Raw genomic sequence first — 23,083 nt, 5'->3', positions numbered from 1 at the left:
ACCAGGAGCATTCTTAGCATTGTATGTTTTTAATAACTGCACACCTTGTTATGGGTAATGTCTTACATATAAAACATCTTGGCTTGTACCAATCATTTAGTCCTCATTAAAAGTAAAAACAGTTGTGCTCTACATTGCATGCTGGCCTAAAATACCAATCATGCTCAACTTCCTAGAAAAAAACCTGAAAAATCACAAAATGTCATCTAATAGTCTCATGTAGCTGCGAAGAGAATTAACTGAAAGTTGTAAAAAAGTTGATTAGACGACATTTGTGGTTACTGTGACAACAACTGGTTTAATACTGCAACACACCTTAAGCAGGTACGTCAGAAATATAATGGAATAGTAACGTGTGTATCCAAAAACAAACTAACATTATAGGTATGTGTATGCAGGCAATTTGACTTAACCACACAGATGGGTATTTACAAAAAGTGAATACTTTCAGTGATTATTGCAGAAAGAATGCTGACCATAAAGAGTGCAAAATGGGTTTGATGGCAATCTTAAGGACTATAACTTTATATTAAGTCATCTTTTTTTGTACAGATAAGCTTTTCAGGTCTGTAGAAAAAGTACAAATGTAACAATTCCAAGGTCATTCATGTACATTTTTTTATCAAGAACACAAATATCTCTCTAAAAATCATAAATTATACCTCTTTTGAAAAACTCACTTTATGATCTCTGGCATCCTGATTTACGAACTGGATTTTGTGCCACCAATACCACCAATGCAGCATAGCCAACGTCGAGAACTATGTTAATTATTTACAGTAATATTTTCTTTTACCTCAGTGGGGAAGTGTTGAAAAAATAAATAAATAAATACAGATGTGTTTCCAAAATAATCAAAGGCTGTTGTAGAATAAAAATCTAACATATTATTAAAACACTAAACAACAGGATTGTGCTGTCTGCCAAATCATAAAATATAGGTAAAATATAGGTATTTGTTACCTATAAATACGAAAATGCTAACCTAAACTTTGTGTTTGACAGTCTGACACAAATATTGATTTTCTGAGGGAGAAAAATAAACACCTCTCATTTGTAAAGAATGACAAAGCCTTGAACATATTGGATAGATATGTACACTAATGAGACTCAATATTCTACAAGAATAGAATAAACCTCTTTTGTACTCAAAAGGCCATACTTCAGAAAAATTGTGAAATTGATGCATTTACCAACATCTGTCTGGCAGCAGAGCAGTTGCTGCTTCATGTACAGAGGTGGAATGTATTCTGATGAGGCTGAGGCCCCTGTGTAGCAGCTCCTGATTGGTCATGAGTAGATAGTGATGACCTCTCGACCTCCGCCTCTCACCAGCAGCACTCTCTCCAAGCCTTCAGTCAACACCTCCAGAAACTCCATATCTGACAAAATGGTTAAGGAAATACAATCAAGCAAATAGCCTCTACACACGTACTATAGCGCACAATCCTCTACAAAATTATGTAACACCCATCTTTGTTCTATCATATTGGCAAAGGATACAGTTCTCATCGCCGTCTGTGTTTCGTGGTGGTCCTGGCATGTTGAGCAGCACTAATCGAGCATCATGGGACCTATTGACTATCACCTCGTTCAACTTCACAGCTGTATGCATTCGCCGCACGTTGGACTGATCCCTAGGGTGCAGCATTAGAGACAGAGAAGAATAATGAGAAATTTTCTTTGGACTATTTTCTTGCTATTTCAAAGCAAGCTCTCACTTTGTGAATCTGGGAAACATGCAGTGAGGAAAAGGGGGAAAAAAGGTGAAAGGTTTAGCATTCGACTCACGGTTTGAGGCTCATGAGTTCTCTGAAGTTCTCAGGTGCATTGTTCCTGTTTCTCCTCTCGGCTTCACACTTCTCTCTTGTCCATGTCATCTGAACCTTCTCTGGAGGAGCCTCCACCACCTCCTCCTCCTCATCTGAGTACAGACTTCCCATACGCACCAAAGAGTGTCTGTCTTTTACCAGCTGGGCCTGCAAGATCACCAAAACCTAATCAGTTCATCCTTGAGCCAAGTGAATGTTTGTTGTATTCTTATTAGTTGGTTTGTTTTTAGCTGTATTGTGATACCGTGCTCTGATTAGATTATTTGTAGCCACATTCTGATTGGTCGCTTTGTAGCCAAGTTCTGAGGTTTGTTACAATTTGTATCAACCAATCAGAACACTACAAACCAACACAATACAGATAAAACAAACCAACAAATAAGAAGCCAACTACAGACCAACCATTAAACATACAGCTGAAAACCAACTAACAAATCAGAATAAGGCTGCAAACTGTCACTGTGATTTTGACCTTCAACCACCAAAATCTAATCAGTTCATTCTTACGTCCAGGTAAACCAAATTTGAAGAAATTCCCTCAAGGTTACTGAGACATCGCAATTACAAGAATGGAACGGGCAGGCCATCCAAAAACATAATGCTTCTGGCCCTGGCTGTCGCTGGCGCAGAGGCATAGAAACATACCTCTCTTTGTCTTTCTGCACTGGACAACCTCATTTGCCTCAACATCTGGGACCTCTGCTCCATCATTAGCGTCCGTTCATAGGTGTACGCTGAGATATCACTGTCATGCTGAAATTCCATTTGAGAAACATAATTAGTTAGATTGAGGCAAGCAGTTTTTTTAGCCCTCGTGTTTGTGGCAGCTTGTAAAAAGTTGTGTAAGAGGAACTCTTACCATCTCCACCACTTCCACCTCTGCCTCTATTCTCAGCTGGTAAAGAAATGTGGCTAGATCTTTCTTCATCTGAATACTGTTATCATCCATCTGGGCTACAGTAAAGATGCGCATCTTGCATTTCCTCCAAACCTAAAATACAAACAAAACCATGTTAGTATTGCCACAAGCGTGATACTATGTGCAGTATTGAATATACATGAATATAATTACTTACAGAAAACATACTTAAAAATTAACATTTAAAAAGCCATAGTCTTCAAAAGGGAAAGCTCCAAATAACATAAAAGTAAAACAAACAAAGACTGGTGAGGTGAGCATGTGAGTTATTTTAATTTAACTCAAATTAATCACAATTTATGAATTTTTTTTTTTTTTTTTTTTTTGTCTGTGTTTCTTAATTATATTCTGGATATGCAGAAACTTTTTAAGTGGCAAACACACTGCACCATTTCCTGAGATGGTAAAACTACATTATTTAAAACTTCTAAAGTAGTTTATTGGGGGAAAAAAAAAACCAAAAACAAAAGATATAAAGTAAATCTCACTTTATGCTGTTTGAGCAGGAAAGGCAGCAGCATTAGCATCCCTCCATCATGGACGATCCACCACACATCGATGTTGCCATCTGTGAAGCGTTCATGGTTGCTTGGGTAGAAGGATACATTTTTGGGCACCATCAGGGCCAGGTGGGCAGCTGTGGTGCAGCGGACTGTGTCTGGGTAGAGGTGCCTTTTATTATTAACTGTACTGTACAGATGAATAGTGTGCTAATGAATTCAGCTATCATACCAAGCCTGGTTTTGGGGTGGCAGAGATTTAAAAGTGTTGCCATACTGCAAATGCAGTTTGGGTCTTTCAAGTTCTGTCTTATGTTAATAGTATTTCAGTGAGACTTACTGATGAAAGTCTTCCAGGCACGAGGGTCCTCACTCTGTCTCCAGCCATACGGCCAGCCCATCACCACAGTATTGTGCTTCATGCCTCCCAGACCACAGGACTGGATAAGATGGACAATACCCTCTCGCACCTTAGATGCCACTACAACTTGGCAGAAACCCTTAACCCGCTCAATCTCCATCATATTCTTAATGGCCTGGCAGAAAAAAAGTGGTTAGACTGAACTTCAGTAGGTAGTAAGTGTATATTTATACTAACAGTTATAAAGAATATATACATAGTGTTTTTAAGAAAATGATCTAACAGTTTCCCTGTCTTTCATCTGACAAAACTAGTATTGCAAAAAAACAACAGTTGAAAAAAACATTAATACAGGTTTTACCATTAGCACCTCCCTGGAGAGCACAAGCTCTAATGATAAGTCCTGATACATAATGCATGAATACTGGCTTAGCTCAAAGTGAGTTGTGGTTGAGTGATTTTTTTTTTTTTTCAATTATTGTCACATAAGCAGGAACAAACTTTCCTTCATGTGTTTAATTCTTTACCAAGCAAATCACATTATAACAACAAGATGTTTCTACCACTGTCCTTTGATTAAAGTGAAAAAAAATTATGTTTCTCTGCGCTTTTCACATTACAAAAGGTGTCCATTTGTGGCAACATAGTCAGCAGCACAGTAGAACAGAGAGCTGTGTAACACATGGCATATCTCTTTCCAATATTTACCTGTTCAGCTGCCTGCATTTCCCCATAGCTGTCCAGGAAGTTGCCCTGGATGACAGAGCCCACAATGGTCAGACCCTTTCCTGCCTTCAACTGTGAGGCAAAGGTGAGCAGTCGGGGGTATTTTACATGGAGGTCCTCATCCAGCTTCAACAGCACCAACAGCTGAGGTCTGTAGGGCAGTGGGTCAAGAGTAATTAGTCAAAGAGAGACAATATGAGATAAAGGCCCAGGTCAAAATGTGCCTTTCAAACGACAGTCACCACAATACAGAGAGAAGTAATTATTTTCCTTTGATGCTGTGTAGAGAGCACAGACTCATGCTGATGCTAGTGTTCATCTATCACAAAAAAAACTGAATGCTCACTGCCAATTCAAGGACTGGTGATGAGATGGATTTCTGTCTGCTTGTGTTTGTGTACTCATTCATCACATATACTTTTTAGAAGTTTCTAATTGGAAAAGAAATTGGACACCTCAAGTGCTAGTGTCAAACTTTTCTAGGTTAAAAGAAGTCTCGCTTAAAAATGTAGTTGAAATGTGAAACTTGTTAATACATATAACTGTCGTTTCTACAGCATTTAGGTGACTATATTTCACTGTGAATCAGATCCCAACTTGAAATAAGGTCATAAAAGTTCTGTTGACTCAAAACTAAGTATGTAACCTAAATATTATATATATATATATATATATATATATATATATATATATATATATATATATATATATATATATATATATATATATATATATATATAATAAGTTTCACTTGTCTACCAAGTGTATCCCAGTTTTTACCTCGACCTCTGGACAGCTTTTCTCTAAACTACCAAGTCAATGTTTACTCGGCTGTCCTGAAATATTGCCTCTATTCCATTCTTTGTTCTATAATCAAAACTGGCTGATGAGCCACTTAGAGTTAGTAGGAAAGAGGAAGTGCACTATCAGAATCATTATATACCACAGAAATTGCTGACACGCTAACTTACTGGAACTGGCCAGCAAGCATGAAGCCAATCAACAAATGAGGGAGAAAGAAAGATGTCTTTACGCCACAACTTCCCAAAAGCACACTTCATACTTTCCAGATGACACTTACTCATTGTATGTCAATATGTGTGACAACTGTTAGTAAATGTCCCATACTGTATTAGTTGTATGACCTTATCATTCTGGAGGTTTTTTTTATGGAAGGCAGAGGAGCTTATAGTTCATTATTCCCTGTGGGGGACACACAATATGTCTCAAATGCCACTGATAAAATTTTGTTACAACTTGCAGGTTGCCATTACTGCCTTTCAAAATTAAAGTTAATGGCATACAATATGTGGAAGAGTCCACGGATTAAATCTGACTGATGAGGTCTGGTTACTGAACACATATGTGTAAACAACTTTTACAGCAACAACATGCTATGTGGCTCCTGAGGAATGCAATCCAAGTGCCATGCTGAATGTTTGTGCGGAAACATTCAGAGCATCTCCTGTAGGTGTGGCTGTACCTCCAGTTCTTGGTGTGCGGGGGTCCGACCTCAAGTCTTAGTAGGGCATAGCGTGCAGCACTGAGCGATAGTCCTCTTATACCGTCTCCCCATTCCTTCTCTGCTCTGTTTCCAGACAAACACAAATGTCATCATCTTTGAGAATGCACTGTAAGTTAAAAGCATTTCAAATGCTTACTAGACTCCAGACATACCCCTGATACTCAATGTATTTGTAGATCATCCCAGCGATGCCCATGGCCACGATAGCATAGTACCAGGAAGAGATGAACATTAGAGCCAGACACATACTCATGCCAAGGAACGACAGAGCCCTGTGGGTGTGATACATAACTGAAATTATTTTTTTGCATACCAAGAGCAGTAATATTATTTACAGGTATGCCTAAGGTATTAGTCTTTCACAAAGGCAGCAGTAGAATAAATCTTACAAAGGCGGTCTTGTAATTAAAAAGTTGGTGATTTGAATTTGTGACAGCCAGGAGAACCTGCGAAAAAGAAAGTATGCTCCCACCCCCCTGTGAGAAAAATATGGTGGAGATACACTTGCACTCACCAGTGGTAATATTTAAACCTTGGCCTCCAGTTTGGTGTGCGTAAAAGAGTCTGAACTGCACAGGCTAAGTTTACGAAGAGATAGCACATCAAGAAGAACCTGTTGAATAAAAACAAAGTTAAATAATGGAGTTTTTTTTTTTGTAGAAAGTTTTGTTTTGTTTTGAAGTAAGCATTCATATCATTAATGATGTAGATGGCCTTTACTAAATAGGGAAATTACGAAGTTCATGTACACCACAATATTGTATTTGGTGTGTACAGTACTTTTGTGTATTTTTGGCCTGTGTGCATGTATGTGAGCTTACATGGAAAGGATAGGAGCCACCATATCCAGTGAGGCAATGAGGATACCCAGCTCTGCTATGAGACCAGTCAGCAGCAGTGCCCATGTAGGCTCTCCATTGCTCTTTCCATGACCAAACACCTGAAACAAAAAAAGCTCAAGACCTTCATGCGCAGCAATGCAAAACACTTCAATCATATTCAAATAAGCTTGCAAGTAATGTATTACCAAATGCAAATATTTCCAGCACATCAAACTGCATGTATTTTCGAGGTTATCCTCAATATTCAAATTATGCCATGTTCTGTCCTGAAATAACTGTTGTCAGAATGTGAAATGGTTAATGTATGATCAACAGTGTACTGTACTGCCCCACCCTGAGGAAAGGAATGATGTTGTCCTTAGCAATTGCCTGTAGAAGTCGCGGGGCCCCAGTGAGGGACTGCAGGCCCGCCCCGACCGTAGAGAAGAAGGAGCCAATGACAATAACCCATGGAGACGGCCAAGAGAGAGTCCCCACCACCAAATTTTTTCTGACAGCGTCCCCAAACCTGCAAGTATTTTTTCCATTTTTTTATTTTACTATTTACAACAACTGATTTGATAACAGTAGTAACTTGCTGTAGGACACAGTGAACTTACTTGTCCCTTAGGACCACTCCTTCAATACAGGACCCAAACAGGACTACAGAACTTAAATCTGAATGTAAAAGGTCAAGGAGCAGTAAATGTTCCAAACATGAATATCAAGTCTGTTTCCTCTCCTCTTTTAACATTTAGCATGTGTGTGTGGTCACTGAAATAAAGGATACAAACAAGTGAAGTGGTGGTAATAGCTAAAATAGTTCCCACAGGGATGGACTTCTGAGCATCCCGGAGATCACCGGATCTGTTGGAGCCAGCCATGATACCTACAAGAAAATAAGGACGGTAGAGAAAAACATGGGACATGTAAAAACTGTTGAAATATGCCCCTACTGGCTGGATTAGAGGGAAGTTTAAAGCTCCTCTTTTTAGTTTCATCTGCACACCATTTTTACTTTGTTTTTATTACCTTGTGTAAAAATTAGTACTTGCATTTCATGGGTTCACACTGCATAAAAAAATTATATAGGTGTCTCGAGAGAAATTAAGAAGTAATATGGTCTGCATCGCATACTGACAAACACACTATAATAGTACTATATTTTCAAGACTGAAAGAAAGTAAGTAACATGGCTGAGACAGAGGTTAGTGCCACAAAAGCTTTTGATTAAGCAGGGCTGCCTGGGTTATGATGTTGTCATACCTGTGGCAGATGGGAAGAAGATCCCCACCAGAAGTGTAAACGATGTAGCGATATCTGCTGACACATACATGCCAAAGTTGTCCATGGCGCCATGAGCATCCACTGACTGTAGCCCCGCTTTCTCTAAGATCTCTCCTTTCTGCAGGTAGTTACCCCACATGTTTTCTAACAGGAGAACAGATACTTAGAACACTGGAAAAAACTTACATTATTATTATTAGAGTGACATTAAATTACTCCATATGTGTTATTCATGAAACAGGACATCACTCTGACAATTTATTTCCGAGATACAGTGCTTCCATTTTCTGATGAACACAAAAAACATTATGTTCACTGTGACGCATAATAATTATTGATTCTAAAAATTTTGCAAACTGCTAACTCCTCATGAATGGGTATCCTACTGCTGTATTCTACCCCATATTCAGTATGTCCATAATAATTATTATACATCCTTTGAACATTAAGAGTTATGATGTTCATCATCAAACAAAAACCCATGTTGTGAACTTCATTCCTTAATCAATTAATAGTCAGTTTACCTCTAATAATCCCACTGCCCAGTCCAGGGATGCCCTGTATCTCTGTCACATTGTTCTGCATGAAGTAGTCGTCACATTGAGCACTGCTCATGTTCCCCGGCAGGCAGAACCTGTCCCACAGCTGACTGGGCATGGTGATGTTGCCCTCTATCACTGTCTTGGCGCACACATCAAAACGATCTCTCACCAATGTCCTGTTGCCCAACATGCAGATCCTACAGCAATAACATGGACACAAGTTGAAACTATGTTAGTCACCATTACTTCCAGCACCAGCACCATCATCATAACCATTGTCTTCATCGTATACCTCTTCTTTACTATCATAACTACAAGTGAATTCAGTGTTATTTCCACATATTGCCACTGATACAATACAAACAAAATAAACACTTCAAAATTAGTGCTCTGTCCCCCATTTAAACCACTGATCCCATATTAAGCTCCCCATAATACACAGGACGCCCTATTAAGACATGTTTACGCTAACAAACCTCCCCCTGCAGACTTACGGGAATTCTGGTGGATGAGTCATGGACTTGAATGCACCAGCATAGATGGAAACAATTGAGATAATGACACAGGTCAGGAAAAGAGAGGCCAGCTTGTTGACATATTTGACTCCTACAAAAACCACCACTGCCATCAGAGTGAGGCAGATAGAACCGTAGACTCGCATATTGTTGAGCATAGCACTGTCACTCCCAAGGGGGTCTGTGCTGTGAAAGATGGCAGCCTGGGGGACCAGATATTTCTGAAGAGGGAAAAAGGACAACAGAAGATTGAATGCATACATAGTGTGTGCAAAAAAAGTATGTAATGGGTTATATCTTTTACTGCAGAGCAGAATGACACTGCAGAATAGTATTTCAACAAACTGACCAAGAAGATTTCGATGGCACCGAGTATATACATGGCAGAAGCAAACGTGGTGCCCAAGTAGAAGCACAGTCCCACAGCTCCTCCAAACTCTGGGCCAAGGGAACGTGAGATCATGAAGTATGCCCCTCCAGCTGCAAAAGATAAAGTAAACAGTTGGATACAGAAAGCCACAGGAAATCTCAGAATTTTTACTGCATGCAGTGAATTCAATAGGTTTCTGCTGCCCTCAAGTGGACAAATGTGACATGGACAATTTTCCAGCAACTAATTATTTGAAAAGTTGCTATGTGTTGCAGTTATACCCATTCAGTTCAGTTTTTTTATGAAATAAGGCAAAAATTATGCTACAACTATATGTGTAGCATTGATTAAAAATAGGTGCAGAGTAAATGTATGACCAGGATCAGGTGACAAGGTCCTGAGTATTACCTGGAACAACACCATTAGTAGCAATGGCACTCATTGATATGGCTGTGAGCATTGTCTGCAAAGGAAAGAGGAAAGTATAATATGTAAAAGGGCACACATACAGACATCATAGTAACTTGTGGATGTAACATTAGTAACCACTGAACAACATGACAGCTGAAGCTTGTATATAACAGAACATAATCTGCTATTTATATAGCTACATATTTAGCATATGTAGCTTGGGTGTTAATACAACCACAGTATCTGTTACGTAACGTTTAGGTAATGAAAGCTCACTGAGTAAAAAACGCAAGTCAAAGTGACATTCTTTGCCTCAAATACAGTAATTGCTCCTGCTTATGCAACCATGGGGATTCTATCGACTTATTAAGCCAATAAAAACTGGCTCATGTCCCACATTGTGGAATCAACCCTGTGTCTGTGTGTGTGTGTATGTACAGTATGTGTGCGCATACTAACACATGAGCAGCACATGAGGACAATCAGGAGGGACTGCATGATGCCAGCCATCCCAACGATCCATGTCAGTCTGAGAAAGAGAATGACACCAAAGATGTTCTGGAGACACGGTAAGTAGACTCCCATCAGAGTGCCCATGTTGGGAGACTGACAGAAAGGGAGAGAGGGAGAAAAGGAGGGGGGTAAACAGAGAGGGGAGAGTATTGAGCATGACATTTCAGGAAACAAGCGTATTGATCATTAGTATTGATTGATGTACTTTTTAAAGGTCGTTCAATCATGTTATCCGCTCTTTGCATGTATCCAGGCCTTACGCAGGCACAGTCTGACTGCAGAGCGTGCAAAGGCATAAGCAATCAATCAACAAGTCTTAATACAAAACTAGACCTTGGATAGTGAGGCAGGGAGAGAGCTAAAAGTGGAGGATAATGTTTCTGTGTTACTTCAAGTGGTAAAAACAGTAAGGCATAGTGTTCCTCCGCTGTGCCCTGGCTCCTGACCTTGGGGGTCTTGCTACGTGAGGCCTCAGTACTCTCCTCTTCTTCATGCTCCTTGGCTCCCTGGGTGATGTTGGTGTAGTTGACCAAGCGGCTGAGCAGAGAGGAAACCTTTGGCCGGATGTCCAGTTCTTCCTGAAGGAAGACAAGGGCAAGAGGTGAAAATAATGAGTTTGGTTTCAGTCAGTCATCTCACAGAAATATTAGAAAGTAAAAGTAACAGACCTCAAACAACGCCAGGTTCCTGTCATAGAAATCATTCCTCTTGCTAGCAGCATCAGCACCCTTGAGAAATGGACTGTCTTCCTTATGATTCCCATGTCCTATTGGAGAGAAGAAAAGAAACACTTAAGGTTAACAATGAAAATAAAATTGCTTTTCGGCTAACCAACAATTTAAGATATAGGACCAAACAAATGCATATTTCCCTGCCACTAAATCAGGCAGACTGCGTTCTTGAACATATACTGGAGGCATCCTGGTAACACCTATAGTTAGTGCAGTATCAAGTCAATGTGCATCATATTTACTGTTACGGACTTTCATGGACGGTATAAAGGATCTAGTTGTTTCAGTGCTGATTCAGAGGCTTCTCTAATATAAAAAGAAAAGAAATTAGGTGAAAGCAATGCTGACTTAAGTTTCTTAAAGGTACTATTAAAAATCCAGGCAATTAGAATGAAAAATGTAAATTTCACAATTTCATTCAATTCAATTATTACAAATAACTACAGACCTATATTGATTTGACTAATAGTGCAATTTCAACACTGCAAATCTTTCACATATGGTATTTTGTAAAACAATGTAACAGATAAGATACTGCCGATTATATAAAAGGTGTCACTACAGATTACCAGTCAGTGATGGATATACTGTACAATAAAACAAACATGGTTGTAATCAATGTCAGCAATTTGCATTAAAATAAAATTAGATCACTTATTGGAAACAAACTATTTATAATTTTTTTTTATTTGATTTGGTATAAAAAGAAAACACCTCATTTAAATGTCACATTAAAATGTGTGGGTGTTACTATTATAAAATCTTCATTAGGGGGAAAAATGAAAAAACAAAACAAAATAAAAAGCACCATTGCCTGTGCAGTAATAAATAAAACAGTAGACAGTAAAAATACAATGGTCTACACCAACTCCAGTTGTTCCATGGCACTCCTTTTCCATATTCAATAAGCAATTAATTTCCATTATTAATTATAATTCAAACATTTTAATAATCTCCATGTAGCAGCAAACTATAACACAATTCATGGAGCAAGGCTGGAGTGTAAGGTCAAAAACAGTGCAGACTGACAAAGCAAAGTCCAGGTGATAAACAGGCAAATAATTAGATTTTACTCTCATTAACTTCTGCTTTTGAAGAAAAGAATCAAGCCTGGGGCAATTACTGCTCGCAAAGTTGCAGTGCAAACTTTATCAGACACACATTCATGCTCACAGGCGTACACACACCTCATTACCCTGAAATTACCTAAGCTTTAGTTATTGGAGCATGTAAATTTTAACAGCGGCATCTCAAAACCCAAATTAATCCCATAACAAAAAGTCCGCCAACTTCGCAAGTGGGCATGAAATAGAAAAATGTTCGCAAATGTGTCTTGGTTGAGTTTCAATGTCAGTCTTAACTCACCTGTGTTCTGTGTCCCACTGCTGTAGGTTTCACTATGGGTGAGCATAGTTATGCGTTGTGTTCAGACTGCAACAGAGTACTCTGTGCTCTAGCTTGGGGAATTGTCGATTACTATCCAGGACACCCGGTCAGCAAGGGTGAACACACATTCAGGGGCCTGATCTAACACATGGTGCAGAGTGAGGGAGGAGGGGAATGGACAGTACCTACACACACACATGCAAGGCACATGTCTGCTCATGAGGATTTGAGAGCCATGGGTTTGTCTGAAGGTATCTGAGGTATTTTGAGGTATGTTGGTTAAAGGTATTGTCTGGATGTATTAGGAATTATCACCACTCACAAATTCTCTGCCAAGAAAGCAGTGACAAGCTAAACAATAACAAAATGGTCCATTTCTCCATTAACTGAAGAAAGCATTCAGAAGTAAAACATATAAATGAAAAAGGCTTCTTTAAACCCTTAACCTTTCTATAAAAACGAGGTGACAAGTGGAGGCATGGAGGTGAAATTCCTTATTATCTGTCTTTCCATACCCCGACAAAAACACAGCTGGAGCATAGTGATGCCTGGGAATAGATTAGAGTGAAAACAATGTCAACTCTGTCCTCTAGTGTCATCTTGCCATAGGTGGAAAGGGATAAAAACAACATCTGTATTTGAGGCAACTATAAAGGGAGATTACTGCAAAGGCACTGATCACAGCTTAAATAAAAATTCACCTTGATGTTGCCATCAAGTGAGAATTTCTCATCTGGAAGTCAACAGGAACTATCAGTAAGTGCGGCCCCAAACATTGTCTTCTACGTGACTATCCTAATGCTAAAAACCTAAAATAGATTAGTTTCCAACTTTGCTTCCAAACTAATAAAACTCATTTAGGAACGGGCTGAGGAGACAGTGGGGGTCTCTTGTTAATAAGCTCACATTAAATGTCTAATTAAAAAGATTAAAGATTAACTGGCCTGTTATGAAGGCACTCAAGAGTCGTGCTGTGAGCACAGAACAGCATAGAGGCTTTACAGCGACGTGTACCAACATGTCACCTGTGCCCGCAGCCAAAGCAGCCCACAACCACAGCCTGAAGACTGTGTGTGCTGGCAGACAGACGCATTTAGAGACGTTTATATCAAAGGAGAGAACTAAAGCAGGAGTGCATACAACTTTTACAAGCAGTCAATACTGTATATTTAAATTTATCGCTTCACTGTTGACAGCAGCTGAGACCACAGGTTTTGTTCAGGTTTCTCTATGGTGCAAATCCTACAATGACAATCACGGGGGTCCACTTTTTCTCCATGGTGACGGGGACCCCACTCCAGGGCAGGTTCATGCTTCAGTGAACTGAAGTGTTGCAGTCCGTACAGCATTTTGCTTATTTAAACTAAAGCTGTCAAACAAATGTAATGGAGAAGAAAGTAAAATATTTCCCTCTGAAATGTAGTGGAGTGCAAGTATAGAGTACTATAAAATGGTTATACACAAGGACAGTAAATGTATTTAAATACTTTCCACCGTGGATCTTAATATTGTCCAATTACCTAACCAGGTAAAGGGGCTGACTATTATAAAAGGTAATATTAAAAAGGCATAGAATTAGCTATACCACAACACCTACTCGAGATTTTAAAAAATAATAATCAACTATATATGATGTCAAAACATATCTCTACAACCAGTAATCATCCATTGTCTCACTGCTGATGACTGAGCAACCGTTTTCGCTAAAAATAAGACATGGCATTTTGTTTTTGTAATGAAATACCAAGTCAACTCAAACATTAGTTAGCTTATCTGTAACTTCAGGCAAAAGTTAGAAAGTAGCTAACATTAGCGTTCATGCACAGACACTAAATACAACCTCATTCAGAAACCAGGACAGTAAGACGTAAAGTGCAATAACCGAGCTAGATAGTAGCAACTACTACTTACATTTACCTACAGTTTCTCAATTTGCTTGTGCAACGAACAGGAGCAGAGACTGTAGCCACTGATGGGAGGGAGCCAGGCAGGGGGTTCAATTAATGTCACGGTCAAGAAATGGTATGGTCCACTTTAGGGGTGTCTGAAATCGTATAACAAATAACAAGGTTCTTCCGGGTATGAATATGGGAAATATATTGTAAAATTTACAGTTAGTATAATACATAAATGTTTCAACACCCCAAACTGTTATTTTTACTTCTTTTGGAGGGTTTCAAGTCTTAACCAGGGGGGTCAGACCCCCTTAATCCCCCCCATTATTCGAATCCTGGGTTTCTCAAAAACGTAAGTCTGTTTATCATAAATAATTAAACTCTACGTCAGAAAACAAAATCATCATGCTGTGTGTTCATTAACCTTTTCTGTGGCAAGTTATAGGAACAAATATTTGAGCTATTTATAACTGTCACACGCATAAGACAGACATTGGCAACAGCTCTTCTGTATAGGCTTCCCAGACCACAAATAAACTATTTTAAGTTTGGCTACCACTTTAAAAGTGTAGCCTCAGTCAAACACAAAATGCAACCATAGTCCAAAGCAAATGTTTTGACAGACTGCCAATGTGTCAGGGGGGTCAGAGTATAATTCGTTGTGTATTTAAGACTAGATCAATTCTCAGAGAAGATGCTAGGGTGTCAAGTCTTTGCAAAGTGCAAAGTTCATAACAAAAACAAGACAAGGCAAACCTACAAAGACAAACTCAATGAATTATGATTTGTCATAGGTCCAACAAACAAATTCCAGACAGCAGCTCCTGCAAATCGTCTTCAAGACCTTTCACCAAGTACCATTAGTTTACATTATCTGGATCGCAGTGTACTTGGCTGAGATATTTAGAGCATTTAAGAGTGTTTCCAATGATCTATTAAATGTTTTCAGAACCGCAAATGGTCAAGAGAGAAAGAAACTTCGCAGTAATGTGTCTGCACTTTTTTAAAGCCGATTAGACACGGAAAACAATATTGCTGTCCATTAGCTGCTTAGGGTGGGAAAAAGCCTCTTTGCTAAACTTCCTCTTTAATAAACATTTAAGACTTAACACTGAGGCAGAGAAGTCGCACAGATTAGCCCACGCCACTTTGTGCAGTTGGTCGGCGGGAAAGCTGAAGTCATTAGTGGTGTTTTTAGTTGGTGTGGGCATCGGTGTGTGTATGTGTTTCTGTAGGTGTGTGTGTAAAAGAGTGAAAGATACTATATGTGCATATCCTACACTCATTTCTTCTTTCTTGCTTTTATACACCACATGCCTTTGAAGCATAGCCAGAGGGACTGCACCACTGGGTTGGGCAAACATGATACAACTGATACATGGCAGCAGCTCAAATAGGTAAAGGGTAAACTTGTTCTCTATTATCCACAGTATTCGGGTCATTACATGAATCTGGGCCTGTAAAACTCCTTCCCATTTTTCCATTGTCAGACCCTAACCCACTCTGACCTCTTACAGCTGTCTGTACTCTATTGACTTTGTTTCAACTAATCATAAGACTGAATCACTTTAACATGACTTGTTATCTGGAGTATTGCTTTATGAAAAGCAGTCCAGCTCTACCAACATGATCAGAAAGCCTATAACCATTACTCATAACCAGGGGTTGTGTAAAATCTGAAAGCCAGTATGCATTTTCAGTGTATACATTACATGGCGCAGGTGCACCACTGTGGAGGCAGGATGCAACGACAAGTGGCCCAGTACAGGTCATAGTTAAATGAAAAGCACAAAACTAGGCAGTACAATGCAGGGGACCACTGTCCCTTCTATAGCTGTCCTCCCACTTTAGTGCTTGGAAAGTCAAGAATGGAGTGAATGTAAATATGTTCATGATAATAATGTTAACTGCGACTGAATGTCAGTTTGCAGTAATGTAATGTTACAGCTACTGTAGCAATGCAAATCTGGAAAATGACACAAATGTAAGTTTTTACATGTACTGAAGTATCTGCTATTGCTTTAACTTTATAAGCACACGCACTCGTGGTAGGTGTTAGTAACTTGACAAACCAGTGAGCATATAGGCATTGCAAGTTAAAAGACTTTATTTGACTTCATAACTAGGTTTGATATAGTTGTTTGCTTCACTTTACTTTTCTGTCCTCCCTAGCCTGTGGCAAGAAACAGTTTAATTCTGTTACAGCAACACACCAGTGTTAGCTGTATTGGCTGTGTTTCATGAAGAGTGACATCTGGACAGAGCAGAGGAATGCTAACCTGCTGAGCCGTACAACAAAACATATTAGCTTTGATGTGTGCTAATGATGAGAGCAGAATGGCAGCTTAGCCTGTTTACCTCAGGGGGTGAAGTTGGATGGGAAGAGGTGCAACGCACAACAGACTTTCAAATCAATCAGACTTTATTTCTATAGCACTTTTCATACAAACATATTGTAATACAACGTGCTTTGCACAATGAAAAACAACCCCCCTCATCCCCCAAGCCCAACCCCCCCAGTCTATGCACAAAACAAACAAAGGACTCAATAAAAACAGAAACTGAGAAAACCCTACCATAGAACTCATAAATTTGTAATAAGGAAACACCAGAGGCAAGATAAAAATTGAAAAATTCAACATAGTAAGTCAAAATTCAGAATAGCAAAAAATGAGTAAACCCAGTAATGAAAGGTATGGTATTAAAAGAAAAACAATCTAGTAGATCTAAGAAAATCTAGAATAAAAGGGTATATCAAGTATAGTAAAGCAGACTAAAATATAAACATAAATAAATTAAATAACATTCATTTAAAAGTAAAAAGGTAAGTCTTAAGTTTGCTTTTAAAAATCTCGACATTTTCTGCTGCCCTCAGGTATTCAGGGAGGCTGTAGAGACATGGACTGTAGTGATAAACCTTTCACTCTGGGGTTTTTTTCTGACTTTGGGTATAATTAGCTAACAGAAGACCTGAAGGTTCTGGTGGGTTCATACGATAGAAACAAATCTGATAAATAGGTAGGACCACAACCCTTAAATGCTGTATAAACCAATAAAAGGATCTTAAAATCAATTCTGAAACAGACAGGCAGCCACTGAAGAAACAGGTGTAACGTCTCTTGCTGGTCTTAGTCAACACGAGTGCTGTTGAGTTTTGAAGCAACTGTGGTTCAGATATATTCTTCTTAGGGATACCAGAAAGCAGAGCATCACAGTAGTAACAGTCAATCATGCGTGTAAAAAAAGCAGTAGTGTTTGTATTGGCTTGAGAGAGAAACAGTCACTATCTGGCAATGTTCTTCAGATGATACAATGCATTCTCAGTTATAAATGTGAGGTACAAGACTGAGATCTGAGTCAAGCGTGACTCCTAGGTTTTTCACTTGTTGACAGGGGCTTAAAGTTAAACAAACTGAAAGTGTGGTCTGTACAGTACGATTGTGTATCTGCAAAAATGATGCACTTGATGAAGTTTAAAGCTGCACAATCAAGCAAAACTCATGAATGCTTGCTTTGTGTGAATATTACATGTCCAGACTGTAAAGTCTATGGTACAGATGAACTATAACTGCCTAGTCTATGTACTGTATGTTGATACCATGAACAGCATGCTGCTATGGAGGAAAACACCACGAGATACTAAAACTCTATCCCTCAATAACTTCAGCACATGATCAACAACTATTGCAACCTGATTGGCAGCACATTAGAAAATTAATGAAGAGAATGTGAACAAGAAGCTCCTGTACAAGAATAGCCTATTGTAAATTTCTTCTCATTTCTTCTCTTTCTTCTTATTATACTTTTATTACTATTATGTCTAAAATTAATACTCAAGAAGGACAGTTTATCAAGATCAGAGAATCACAGTGTGTGTCTGGTTGAAGAACTGACACATAATGTGTGTGTGGCTGAAGAATTGGGAGATACACATGAGCTTGCAAAATTAAAAATGCAAGAATTTCCCAGCAGTCATGATAGCAATATTTTCTGCCGCATGCTTGTAAACAGTTTTGTACAAATATTTCTAACCTTTCAAAATGTTGTACGGACCTCTGTTCAGTCTAAAGTGTGGCAGTGAAGAGCTCCTCAGTAACAGCTGCAGGCAGACACTCAGTGGAAAAAACAATGCCTGAGCTGCTCTGTTTGTCATGCCTTGCCCTGTCACTTTGACGCGAATGAGCAGATAGAACAAAGATGGCAGATGACTGGATGTCAAAACAGCTACTTCATAGGAAATGTGTGAGAAATCATTTAATTAAGGTATGATCCTCTTTATCATCTACAATAATTTTTAAAAAGTATCACAATGACTTACTGTAAATTTAGAGTTGTTAAGGGTTGTGCATTGTCTGTGGCTATCAAACTTTGTTCCAACTCTGTCATCAGCTCCACATTCCTGCTCCACCACAGAGTGTTTATCTCTCAAGGGCTATCTGTATGGCACGCCAGACAGCATGACAGGAATGGTAACTCTGTTCTCCCGAATTACCAATGGCACAGCAGCATTTTTTCAAATCATCCACTCATTACATATAGGGAGTTTGAGGTTATTTTAGATGTATTCTATTGTTGCTGTGTTTTTCCTTATAACAATAAAAGAAGTAATAGAGTTTAATATGTTTATATTAACGTTTGATAAAAAGAGTGTAATGTGAAAGTTGAGGCTGGTAGAGACAAACCCACAGAAAAGTAAGTGCTATGAAGCATTTTGGCATCTCGGTGTCATGACCCGCAACAATCTTAGTTCAGTCTCATTGTTCTTATCAACATTATATCTAGCCACAGCAAGCAGCTGTTCAGCTGTGATAAACCCACTGTATGTTACCTGCTCCGCTTAACATCACTCAGACAAAGTTTCTTAAAGCTTGTGATCATAGTGCAGCTTTTAGCTGCTAAAGACCCTATACAGTTCTCCACAGTCGGTGTAGACCAAAACAGAGAAGCAAGGTGGCCAGAAACATGACTCCAAATGCTTAAATTGATTTTGTTATTACAGTCAGACAGTGCAAAAATAATTGGTAAGTTAGATGTATATCTGATGTATTTCTGAAGAATCTAAAAAGAAAGTAATTTTTAATGAATTTTATTCCTGCTGGATGCTATTGTTGAGCTATGACTGTTTTGTTAGTACTCCATACCTTGGTGCTGAGTCAATAAATCAAATTCAAATAATTTGTCAGTTTTCAAAAATGAAATAACTGAACTTATTATATATTATTAGTTGTTACCAAACTTTACTCATTCACAAATGTGTAAACTTATTGCTCTGTGTGAAGAACAATGAACATGTATTTTGTTTGTAGGAAGTACAAGGTCTTTGGTGATCAGCAGAAGGATAATGTGATAATTGATGCATTTATAGTGGAATGAAATGTATCATGAAAGTTCATATTTTATTTAGGGGTGAAGTTTATTTAGTTTATGGGATATTTGTTGCCTTGCTTCACATACTTGTGTATACCTGGAATTGCTACATGTCTTGCCGAAGGACACAGTCAGGCAATTTCCCTTTCTTTCAATTAATATACTTTCTATGGCACAAACTGGGAGCACAGCTGTAGACGTCTTCATGAAGTGAAACGTGAAGGCTACTTCAGGGTAGCTGCTCTTGCTCAGGAGTACAGCACTCTTACAATGACCACAGTGTTAAGACTGGTCCTGTCCCATCCTGTGCTGAACAGAGCTGAGTTCACAGCCTCAAACAGACTCTGCACTGTGTCACTTCCTCCATGCTGCAGACGTCACACTGTAGCTGACACACACACAAGCCCACCATTCCCATGTGGTGTATACTGGATGATGAAATCATCCAGTATACACGTCCACTTTTGGACTGTTTCACCACAGTGACTTTCCCACCCAACTTTTTCCTACTTTAATATGTCATATAAAACTGACGATGGAGTGCTATTTGAATATGTTCATGACTAAAATTGCTACCAAATGCAGTAAACTACATTGACTTAAGTAGCTATTAAAGTTTAGTTTTGTCTCTGAAACACAGGCTAACAGAAAGTGTGCCCTTTGCTCCTTCTCAACATTCATCACAGACTTACTTCCCTCTACTTCTCCTCCTTCTCACCCTGTCCAGTATAGTCATCTACGCAGCTGTCCACTAAGTTTAATGGTTGTTGTTGTTCTTGTGCTTCGGACGTGCTCCTTGTGTGGGTAAGAGAGAATTGTGACAGCAGGAAGACAGGGGAGACAGCAACAAGCTTGTGCAAAACTCATCTTGAAAACTCCCAGGGTTATTTTATTTTCTAACCCGAACCCTAACTGTTTTTTTTTTTTCCCTTCTGTCATCAAAAGTAACGGGGCATGGTACAAAATTCAGCTTTGGCCACATTTGAGCCACTACTTTCAGACACTTCTTCTACTTCTGAAGCGTTTTAACTTGCATATCTGCTGTTGAGAATGCAGTTAGGCTCTGAAGGGTGACATCCATGCATTCCAGAAAAACACAAGCCAACAGCTAGGTCAATATGTGCTGAGATTCCTTCTTGTTATCAGATCATTGTATCTGCATGGTACAGTTTCCCTGCAAATTGATATACTATATATGCACTCATACATTTATGCAAAAACGCTGATAAATACACAAACATCCCGTCCACACTTTTACATACAATGGCTGCTCACTCAGAAACAATTTTGATGAGTATTCAACCTTGAGCTTGGACCCTCTCTGATGTTATTCAGCAGTAGGGAGCTACTGAATAACATCAGTGTGACATTCACTGTTAGACAGGTTGTAATATAAATGGATGTTCCAGTCAGTGTGCCCAGCCCAGCCTTCTGGGTGCTTGGTTAAGCGTGGGTGCCCCATTTGAAGGCCACGCCCATGCATGTCTTTTATTTAGAAAAAAAAGAAAAACCTCCCCAGTTGGTTCTCTTTATTTGCGCACACAAATCAGCCCTGTTCTCACATAATCCTATCAAGCATCTACAGACTCCTCGCTCCTCTCCTCGTCCTCCTTTTCTGTCCTGTCGGGGACTGGTCCCCCTCTTTCTTCACTGATACAGTGGAGAAACGAGAGAGTGACAGCGACAGACAAGCATAGGCAGAGGAGTGAGGAGGGAGAGATCTGCTCCTGTGTTGTTCAGCAGCCAATCTCTGTGAAAGGAAATCCTCCCCTGGCACAAAGAGAGCTCCATCTTTTGTGTGAGAAAGCACTTGAGGCCTTTTCTTGTTGCAGTGGTGCCGACCCCCCCTCACACAACCCCACCCCCGTTGTGTCTTTCCCGCACAGTTCTCACCCCTTTCATTGTTTTCCCTTTGTTACTTATCTGTCCCCCAGTTTGTTTTAAAAGGTTTCCACAGGCAGGAAAAAACACCTCCAAAACGATTAAAGAAGTGCTTCAATAACTTTACCTAAAGTGAGCTGTCAAAAACAGACCTGTCCGCTAAAGGAAAACCGCTTTCTGGCCCTGGAGAATTGCCATGGTAACCATACAACCAGCTGTTCACAAGGCTCTCGGGACAAAGCAAAGCCTTCCCATGCTCTGTTGAGCCCAACACAGGAAGTATCACTCATTTTTTCAGCTTCAAAACTTCTCAATTAGTTACTTTGTGTCTAAGCTAAGAGATAAAGCCCAGAGTAAAAGTTGTGAGACTTACCATCAGAGCTGACAGTATCTTGATGATCATGGGGATCCTGTCCAGTGTCTCTGTAATCCACCCAGTTAATCCCCTCTAGACTGTCGTAGCTGGACTGAGCCTGGTCCTTCACCGGTACCACTGTGAAGTGAGGCATGTTTTCATCACTCTCCTCTGCGTCCCCAGCTCAGACTCAACATAGCAGGCTAGCTGTTAGCCAGCTTAAGCTCAACTCCCACTAATGGCAACTACATTCCACTACACTGCGCTCACTTCCTCTGAAGGGTATTATCATATTCCCCACCCACAGGCCAGCCCCTCCTGGACTTTGTGAGTGAACAGAAAGGGTATGGAGGTCTGGGGGAAAGACAGTCACAACCCCCCCAGGAGAAGGAGTGACCTGTGGGGCACTGATTGAAGAGTAAGGCTTGTCATCCCTGAGTCATGCAGAGTGAGAGAGTGAGAGAGTGCAGGGTGACCCCTCTCTGCTGTTTGTGTCATTCTGACAGCTAACAGAGTGAAACGCGTCTGTTCAAGGTTCAGACAGACAGTCCTCTGTATATGTGAGCATATCCCAAACCACACACAGCAACGTGGCAGTTTGGAAAATAGTCAAACTCCACTGGAGAAGAGGAAGCAGGGAGAGTAAAAGAGAGAAAAGGGGCATTAAAAACGTTTTGCCAAAAAAGACTCATCACAAACAAAAGTCATTTCAATCTTTGACCTCATGGTCAGTCACAGCTTGAACCTTTTTCAGCAACATTTGCTTTATTAAATGACAATAGCAACTTGAATGTTAAATATAATATATTATAAACTGAGACAGTCTGCAGCTTATGAAGCTATGAAGGAAGGCTCAGCAGTGAATTATAGTGACATCACAGACAGAGGGTAAATTTTACCCACCTCTTCACAAGAACGGCAGCTACTCTCAAACTGTAAAACCAGCAGATCAAAGACTCTCTAGTAAGCTTGTTATTAGAGGTCCCGTTTAAGCCAGTTTTAGATCTTGCCACCGCTCTATTTGGATTGCAGAGGCTTTGTAAACTGTTAGTGTGTCTTGGTTTTTTTTTTTTTGTTTGTTTGTTTTTTTATTGTTTTAGAAACAACCATCTTCCATTTGAAGAAAAAAGACACTGGAAAATAATC

The 23,083-nt window shown here is 39.5% G+C and overlaps 1 protein-coding gene across 2 annotated transcripts; it reads right to left on the bottom strand.

The window, feature by feature from the left end:
• Positions 1-10: 10 nt before the first annotated feature.
• slc12a4 (solute carrier family 12 member 4) lies at positions 11-22,201 on the bottom strand. 2 transcript variants are annotated; one of them, XM_071490045.1, is made up of 24 exons: positions 21,956-22,201; positions 10,991-11,088; positions 10,769-10,900; positions 10,269-10,415; positions 9,807-9,861; positions 9,378-9,508; positions 9,008-9,249; positions 8,496-8,710; positions 7,951-8,115; positions 7,475-7,573; positions 7,305-7,362; positions 7,039-7,213; positions 6,685-6,803; positions 6,378-6,476; positions 6,016-6,135; positions 5,822-5,926; positions 4,321-4,489; positions 3,592-3,787; positions 3,240-3,409; positions 2,692-2,823; positions 2,478-2,585; positions 1,792-1,979; positions 1,504-1,637; positions 11-1,382 (listed from the first exon to the last, which is right to left on the bottom strand). In XM_071490045.1, the coding sequence occupies exons 1-24, from the start codon at positions 22,089-22,091 to the stop codon at positions 1,291-1,293; spliced, it is 3,285 nt and encodes a 1,094-aa protein (XP_071346146.1). In that variant the 5' UTR covers positions 22,092-22,201; the 3' UTR covers positions 11-1,290. The 2 variants fall into 2 exon arrangements, with proteins under 2 accessions (XP_071346146.1, XP_071346147.1); XM_071490046.1 differs by lacking the exon at positions 21,956-22,201 and adding an exon at positions 12,419-12,575.
• Positions 22,202-23,083: the final 882 nt, after the last annotated feature.

Source organism: Trachinotus anak, unplaced genomic scaffold, assembly GCF_046630095.1.
Source record: "Trachinotus anak isolate AG129_WGS33_773 ecotype Australia unplaced genomic scaffold, CSIRO_AGI_Tana_v1 ptg000011l, whole genome shotgun sequence".
Lineage (NCBI taxonomy): Eukaryota > Metazoa > Chordata > Actinopteri > Carangiformes > Carangidae > Trachinotus > Trachinotus anak.
The sequence above is the reverse complement of the archived record's forward strand: the minus strand, read 5'-3'. Positions and strand labels throughout refer to the sequence as shown.